We start from the raw sequence: 8,945 nt of genomic DNA, 5'->3' as shown, positions 1-8,945 counted from the left end.
ATTTAAGACAAATTAAATGAAGATAATAATAACAAAGAATTTGTGTTTGCAATCATTTTCAGGAAGAAACTGATTATTATCTGACAGAATTGCAGGGGTGTCAATACTTTTGGCCACAACTGTATATACAGTGTGTATGTATATATATATATATATATATATATATATATACACACACACACACACACATATTTTATATATATATATATATATATATATATATATATATATACACTCACTGGCCACTTTATTAGGTACACCTGTCCAACTGTGTGTTAAGACTTAATTTCTAATCAGCCAATCACATGGCGGCAACTCAGTGCATTTAGGCATGTAGACATGGTCAAGACAATCTCCTGCAGTTCAAACCGAGCATCAGTATGGGGAAGAAAGGTGATTTGAGTGCCTTTGAACGTGGCATGATTGTTGGTGCCAGAAGGGCTGGTCTGAGTATTTCAGAAACTGCTGATCTACTGGGATTTTCACGCACAACCATCTCTAGGGTTTACAGAGAATGGTCCGAAAAAGAAAAAAAATCCAGTGAGCGGCAGTTCTGTGGCCGGAAATGCCTTGTTGATGCCAGAGGTCAGAGGAGAATGGGCAGACTGGTTCGAGCTGATAGAAAGGCAACAGTGACTCAAATTGCCACCCGTTACAACCAAGGTAGGCAGAAGAGCATCTCTGAACGCACAGTGCGTCGAACTTTGAGGCAGATGGGCTACAGCAGCAGAAGACCACACTGGGTACCACTCCTCTCAGCTAAGAACAGGAAACTGATGGCTACTTTCAGCAGGATAATGCGCCATGTCATAAAGCTCGAATCATCTCAGATTGGTTTCTTGAACATGACAATGAGTTCACTGTACTCAAATGGCCTCCTCAGTCACCAGATCTCAATCCAATAGATCATCTTTGGGATGTGGTGGAACGGGAGATTCGCATCAGGGATGTGCAGCCGACAAATCTGCGCCAACTGTGTGATGCCATCATGTCAATATGGTCCAAAATCTCTGAGGAATGCTTCCAGCACCTTGTTGAATCTCTGCCACGAAGAATTGAGGCAGTTCTGAAGGCAAAAGGGGGTCCAACCCGTTACTAGCATGGTGTACCTAATAAAGTGGCCAGTGAGTGTATATATATATATATATATATATATATATATATATATATATATACACACACACACACACACACACGTATATTCCATGCATTGGAATCACAGGCGTACAGACCATACGCTGACTGAGTTCCCCAATAAATTGCCTACTAGTGGATGCAGTCGTGGCCTCATCCATAACGCGTCAGACTACTGCATAACTGTCCTGACGATTGAAGGCAGCGGAGTTGCATTCCCTGACAAACTGGTGACAGTGGTGGCATCTGCGTGACCCCCCAGGTGTTATCTGTGACAAGCACAAATAGCAGTAGCATCATGAGGAGCAGCAGCAGCACAAAAAAGTAGAAGAACACAGAGTAACAGGGGGAGCAGGAAAGTAAGCAGCATAAAAGGTAACAGGAGGAGCAACAAGAAGGGGCCTGATCATCAGCAGCAGAAGATGCAACAAGTGGAACAAAGGTAGGAACCAAGAAAATACGCTGCATGAAGAGTGGCAACATGATAAAAACTATAACAGCAGCAACAGGAGGATAAGCAAAGGAAGAGCATAACAGGAGCAAAAGGAGGAGCGTCAACCAATCTAGTGACCCTGCATGTAACTGGGATACTAGGACAGCAATGATGACCAGTTTACACTACACTGGGGATCATCTCTCACAGGTATCCATGTATGCATAGGATTATACGGAATAAATGACATATAGCACTGCCAATGTAGAGATCCACATCATCCGCCGCTGAAGGACGAAGTATATGAAGATGATTTGCGGAAACAAGACCGTGACATGACGGCGGCAAACACCTCCACACGGATGTAGTACAAGGCATTAACCACAGGGAACTGCCTTTCCATTCAAAAGCGGCCCAAAACGTCTACAGCCTCGTATCAGAGACGCCTCATGGCTGGTCATTGCTGTAGGCAACCGGCGCTTCCACTGTAAGATGGCTCCTGCTCCATGCCTGGAGACCTACATGCAACCATCCACTGCACAAGTCATATTCAGAGATGTTCCAAAACATGGAGACACGGCATGAACTGATAACATAGTAATAATGCAGAGGTTGGATCTGCTCGACGACATGCCAGGTGTGACCGGGACACGCTGGAGTTTTGCAGACTCTTCTTTACTTCTATCCATGTTCCATGGCGGACGTAGACCTGGATCAGCGAGGTGTGAATTGTGACCAGGACACGCTCTGCAGACCTTTGGTACTAGCCAGGCATTGCAGTCCAGTGAGACAGTGAGCCTCAATCACAGACACCACAGACTCATCATTAGATTTATTCAGATTTACAGAAATGTTCTAGTAACAGATGCTCCTCATTGAGTTGAGATGATCTCCTCGCCCGGCGAGACCCCAGAAGGAGCGTCGCACCCACAAACCATTCCCAAGGAGCAATCGCTTCATAAATAGTTATTGTACTACGGGGCAGGTAACAAGCACATGGCCCAATGTTAGTTACACAGGGGTGGAATCTGGTCAGCGGTGGACCCTAAGAGTACACACTGCGCCGTGTAATAATGCCGCAGTGCTCGCACACTCGACCACACACATGCACACACCCGGAGTTCACAGTCAGACACACTGAAATGTACAAGGGTAAGACTCACAGGAGTGTAGACCCCGACACTCGCTGCCCAGAAGTAGTGTTGTACAAAGCATTCACACGTGAGGAGCACCTCTGGGGTACACACACCGCCCCTCACACAGAGGGCACCGCACTCATGTCACTTACTAGCCGCAGTCATTGTGTGTGAGAACTAAAATTAAAATATACCCCTGTTACTAAAGCCCCTCCACGTCAACCATCCTCCTCAACTCTACAGGACCCCCCCTGGCTTCATGACAGGGGCTCCTGCTATAAACTCCAGAAATGATGAAAGGAAATCACCGGCGACTGCTAGAAGTAATGCTACAAACGACTGCAGAAAAGTGTGAACTAACCCATTATACCATGGGCCTACCAGAAGCATCCACACACGAGCACCAGTGCCTCCACCACCGAGACCAGAAAGAGAATGGTGGTAGAACAGAAGATTGTGGACAGAGCTGATAGAGGAGTAGAAACATGGGCTGGAGTAAGATGCGGCAGATTTGTAAAGCCTGGCGTGCACATCTCCAGCGCGCCTTTCATTAACAGCTGTGCACCTCCTACTGAATCTGGTGCATCTTTGGACTGCCATGCGCTTCCACCAGAAATCTATGGCAGTCAGAGATTAGAGCACTTTACCGTCATACTTTGCACTACCCAAGAGGTTTAAGTTATAATTACATTGTCAAGCGCCGTTGGTCGCGCCCCAAACCAGCTCTATCCACAGTCAGTCAGACAGGACTGGCGGAAAAACACCAAATGTTGCATAGTTTTGCACAATTTCAAAAAATTGCACAAAAATGTTACACTTCAAGCAGTTTTATATCAGCAAACTGCTTCATGAATCAGGACCATGGAGTTTAGAGTCGAGGGGAACTGAAGAACAGTGGAGTGGATCTCAGCCGAGAAAAGAAGAGGAGTGGGAACCTGAAGAAGAGTGAGGTGGAAGTCTACAGAGTAGAGGGGAGCGGAAGGGTCCTGAAGAACAGTGGAGTGGAGGTTTACAGAAGAAGAGGGGAGTGTAGGGGTTCTGAAGAACAGTGGGCTGGAGGTTTACAGAAGGAAAGGGGAGCGGAGGGGTTCTGAAGAACAGTGGGGTGGAAGTCTACAAAAGAAGAGGAGAGCGGAGGGGACCTGAAGAACAGTGGACTGGATGTCTACGGAGAAGAAGGGAGCGGAGAGGTCCTGAAGAACAGTGTGGTTGATGTCTACAGAGAAGAGGAGAATGGAGGAGACCTGAAGAGCAGTGGAGAGGAGGGGAGCGGAGGGGACCTGAATCACAGTGTGGTTGATGTCTACAGAGAAGAGAATGGAGGAGACCTGAAGAGCAGTGGAGAGGAGGGGAGCGGAGGGGACCTGAATCACAGTGGGGTTGATGTCTACAGAGAAGAGGAGAATGGAGGAGACCTGAAGAGCAGTGGAGTGGAGGGGACCTGAATCACAGTGGACTGGATATCTACAGAGAAGAGGGGAGCGGAGAGGACCTGAAGAACAGTGGGGTTGATGTCTACAGAGGAGAATGGAGGAGACCTGAAGAGCAGTGGAGTGGAGGTCTAAAGAAGCAATAGCTGAAGGAACCTGAAGAACAGTGGGGTGGATGTCTACAGAGAAGAGGGAAGCAGAGGGGTCCTGAAGAACACAGTTTTTAAATCATTTTCTGCACAGATAGAACAAGACAATTAATTCACTGTGTAAAAACACTGTACTTAAAATTACCTTTATTTACCTCTTAACGCAACAGTTAGTGATGATAAAAAAGAGACCACTACCACTTGGCTAGACTGTTCCTACCTGCCAGCGGAGGTTGGCACCCTACACCTGCGCAATTGTACCCCGGCTCACTGTCGGCTATCCCTTCTAACCCTACCCAGCCCTGTTGAGATTGGGTGGAGAATAGGAGCGGAAGATATATAAATGAGGACAATCAATCAGGACCAAGATATTAACTTTGAGCAATGCTGCACATCATGAAGGGGGATCGATCCTCATGTGATTGAATTCCAAACCCCGCTACCATGCTGGGTGTAGCACAACCTCCATCAGCTGAGTAGTCTCTTTATATACTATTCACTCCTGATGAATCTTGAAAGGGGAAACGCGTTGAGTGTCCCTTAGAGCCTAGTTTCTTGAGTTGTCATCTGAGTAATAGTTTCCATCTGATGATGTTAATACTTGTCTTACAGTATACAGTAGAGCTACATGTGGTATTCAATGATTTATTAACTTTCTGAGCTCATTCCTATAATGTTTGGGAAGGTGCAATATGATATCTGGAGCTTTGGATATCATTGCTAGACATTATTTACCGCTCTATCCCCTCACTGCCTATTATGTGCTATCCCTTATAGATATACACAGCACCTACAGCACTTAGGGAAAGTAGGGACAGCCATCTGGAGCGGGGGCGCCAATCTCATTTTTATCATTTAGGGTGCCTACCTTGGCTGGCAGGCAGGAGATAGATGAGGCATATCGCCCGAACCTCTTGGCCTTCTAGTAATTCATGAATGTTGGTAATGCACTCAGTCTAGACTGTGGGAAGTAACACTATAGTGATATAGACTTCCCCCACAATTGGTGTTCAATTGTGCATTACTGTCTAAACAATGTTAATATCTTGGCCCTGATAGGAGAGGAAGATATATAGATTAGGAAATCCTATTCTCCTCCAAATCCCAACAAGGCTGGGTAGGATTAGAAGGGATAGCCGACGGTCAGCGGGTGCGCCATTGCGCCGGTGTAGGGTTCCAACCTCCGCTGGCAGGTAGGAACAGTCTAGCCAAGTGATAGATACAGGCACCTCCTGGTATTTTTTTCTTTTTAATGGTGGTAGTGGTCTCTTTTATTATCACTAACTGTAGCGTTAAGATGTAAATAAAGTCATTTTAAGTACAGTGTTTTTACACGGTGAATTAATGGTCCTGAAGAAGAGTGCAGTGGACGTCTACAGGAGAGCGGAGGGGACCTAAAGAACAGTGAGGATGATGTCTACAAAGAGGAGGAGAGTGGAAGGGACCTGAAAAACAGTGGAGTGGAGATCTACAGAAGAGGAATAGCTGAAGGGACCTGAAGAACAGTGGAGTGGATGTCTACAGAAAAGAGTGTAGTGGAGGAGACCTGAAGAACAGTGGAGTGGATGTCTATAGAGAAGAGGAGAGACTGGGGACCTGAAGAACAGTGGAGTGGATGTCTACAGAGAAGATGGGAGTGGAGGAGACCTGAAGAACAGTGGAGTGGATGTCTATAGAGAAGAGGAGAGCGGCGGAGACCTGAAGAACAATGGAGTGGAGGTCTACAGAAGAGGAATAACTGAAGGAACCTGAAGAACAGTGCAGTGGATGTCTACAGAGAAGAGGGGAGTGGAGGAGACCTGAAGAACAGTGGAGTGGAGGTCTACAAAGAGGAGAGTGGAGATGACCTGTCAAACAGTGGAGTGGAAGTCTAAAGAAGGAATAGCTGAATAGACCTGAAGAACACTGGAGTGGATGTCTACAGAGGAGAGTGGGAGGAACTTGAAGAACAGTGGAGTGGAAATCTACAGAAGAAGGAATAGCTGAAGGGACCTGAAGAGGGTACATGATCAACAGTGGAACGAGTGTTCGCAGAGGAGAGGAGAGCGGAGGGAACCTTAAGAACATTGTAGTGGATGTCTGCAGAGGAGAGGAGAGCTGAGGGGCCCTGAAAAGCTGGGGAGTGGATGTCTGCAAAAGAGAGGAGGAGACATTAACAGTGGAGTGGATGTCTATGTGAGGGAGGAAAATGGAGGGGACCTGAAGAACAGTGGATGTCTACGGAAGAGAGGATAGCGGAGAGGACCTGATGAACAGAGAGGAGAGAGTGTGGAGGGGACCTGAGGAACTGTTGTGTGGATGTCTACAAAATTGACAAGAGCAGTGGGGACCTGAAGAACAATAGAGAATATATCTACAGAGGACAGCAAAAGGGACCTGAAAAACAGTGTAGTGGCTGTCTACAGAAGAGAAGAGAACGGAGGGGCCCTGAAAAACAGTGGGCTGGATGTCTACAGAAGAGAGGAGAATAAAGGGGACCTGAAAAACAGTGGAGTGTTTGTCAACAGAAGAGGAGAGTGGAGGAACCCTGAAGACGGTTGAGTGGATGTTTTCTCTCAAGAGGAGAGTGGACGGAACCGGAGGACGGTGGAGTGACACGTGCACCTGGATGGATCAGAAAAAGTGGGATAACCAGCGCTAGGCCAGGTATGTGGGCTTTATACTGGCTTTTATGGTGTGGTGATTGCCCACAACCTGCAAGATAGAGTCTCGGACGTACCGTCACACACACTGATCTGTAGTCACACAGAATGATAGATTCTAGCATACAAAAGACGCTCGCAGCAGCACACAGTAATGTTCCACACACACACAAACCTTCATGCACACAACACTTACAAATACAGTACACACACAAACACATACAGAATGGAGTGGTGCGGTCACTGCTCCTCCAGCCAGGAAGGTTTGTCGCTGGCCGTGCTGCTCAGCTTGATGTTGAATTGCTGCAGTGAAGCCTCCAGCTGCTGCTGATTCCCAGCAAAATATGAGGAGATGGCGTTATGGAAGAGAAGCAGCTGCTTGTGCATGACCTTCACCTGGAAGAGAGGACGACAAGAGATACAACACTCTTATTTCTAGAGCACAAACATATTCGGCAGCACTTTAATGCTTGTGCAAGCACCCTCTGAAAAGTAAAGACATTACAGAGTAAACACATAACCAGATACCAAGAGGAGTGAGGTTTCTGCTTGCAAGCTACAATCTATGAGGAGATAGGGGAGACATGAAAGGTTAGTGGAATTAAATAGAAGGAAACCTTAAAATGCAATCACTACAAAAGCAAAGTAGTGGAAGCAATGATTGCGAAAAAGTCAGAAGTGAGCAGTGACCATGGATTTGTTGGAAGAGTCACACAGTACCAATATAACATCAGTAGAGTAAGCCCTGTCCCTGTAACGTCAGTAGAGTAAGCCCTGTCCCTGTAACGTCAGTAGAGTAAGCCCTGTCCCTGTAACGTCAGTAGAGTAAGCCCTGTCCCTGTAACGTCAGTAGAGTAAGCCCTGTCCCTGTAACGTCAGTAGAGTAAGCCCTGTCCCTGTAACGTCAGTAGAGTAAGCCCTGTCTGTTGTGAGTTCATTCTCTGGTTCACCAGTTGTGAGTTCTCCTTCCAGACTCCCTCTGGTGCTAACAGAAGGTAGTGAGGCTGATTTGATAGGTGGTGATCTGCCACCTGAGAATGAGGATGACGATTGGACTTCAGGAGTCTCAGATTGGATTCAAGGCAGCTGACACCCTATTCAGTTGCTAGTGATACATCTTGCTTGTCAGGTCTTGGTTCTCAGCTCTGTTCCAGTCAGCTCAAGCTAAGTTTCTCTGTTAATGTTCACACTTGATTTTGTTGGTTTATTCAGTTTTTTGTGGTCAGCCAGCCCCGGCATGGGCTGTGCTGTATTTCCACTCTTATTTATCTGTGTTTGACAATTTGCTTTTTCTCCCTTATTTGGCCTCTTTTTGCTCTGTCTCAGAATATTTCAGAGTGCTGATATAGTGGGAGAAGTCTAGTGACTTCAGGGTTAATTTTGCTATCAGACGTGTTGGACATTATTTTTGTAGGGTTTTTTGCAGGTTGCAGACAGTGTCTTTCCTTTCCTCTCCTTTCTAGTTAGTTTGGGCCCCATCGTTTGCTCAGCCTATTTTCCTGCCTGTGTTTGTGTTTTCATCTTGTTTCACCGTCAATACATGTGTGGGGGCTGTCTTTCCTTTGGGGTCTGCTCTGGGGCAGTTAGTTTTCCCTTTTCTTGCTTTAGGCTTATGTAGTCCTCCGGCCGTGACGAGGCATCTAGGTTCATCGTAGGCACGCTCCACGGCTGCTTCTAGTTGCGCGGTAAGATCAGGGATCAGCAATCTGCATAGTTACCAACTTCTCTGGTTTTTCTGGGCTTAGCATGTTTAGGTTTTTTCCTCCTCAGTGACCCATTCATAACAGAATCACCAGCCATACCGCAGATTCTAGGGAACTCAAAAGCAGGAAAGAGTTGTTAAAAAGAAAAAAAAAAAAAAGTGTCAGAATTTTTTTATTTTTTACATATTTTTTCCTCTTTTTCTCTGGGGCCATAGGATTTTTTTCCTAATGGAGATTAAGCAATTGTCTGATCATGTGGAGCAGCTGGCTGCTGAAGTGCGGGGAATTTCCACCTACCTCACTCAGTCACATGTTGCT

The 8,945-nt window shown here is 46.4% G+C and overlaps 1 protein-coding gene across 2 annotated transcripts in view; it reads right to left on the bottom strand.

Annotated features, from left to right (window-relative positions):
* Positions 1-2,384: 2,384 nt before the first annotated feature.
* The window catches only part of ARFIP2 (ARF interacting protein 2), a 58,746-nt gene continuing 52,185 nt past the window's right edge, over positions 2,385-8,945 (bottom strand). For both annotated transcript variants that reach the window (XM_073562893.1, XM_073562894.1), the window contains one exon: positions 2,385-7,320. In XM_073562893.1, coding sequence (XP_073418994.1) covers positions 7,165-7,320 — 156 coding nt within the window. In that variant the 3' untranslated portion in view covers positions 2,385-7,164. The remainder of the gene's footprint in view (positions 7,321-8,945) is intronic.

This window comes from Dendrobates tinctorius, unplaced genomic scaffold, assembly GCF_039654945.1.
Source record: "Dendrobates tinctorius isolate UK_male_01 unplaced genomic scaffold, ASM3965494v1 ptg000369l, whole genome shotgun sequence".
NCBI classification, from domain to species: Eukaryota; Metazoa; Chordata; class Amphibia; order Anura; family Dendrobatidae; genus Dendrobates; species Dendrobates tinctorius.
Note: the sequence above shows the minus strand (reverse complement) of the source record. Positions and strands in the feature narration are given on the sequence as shown.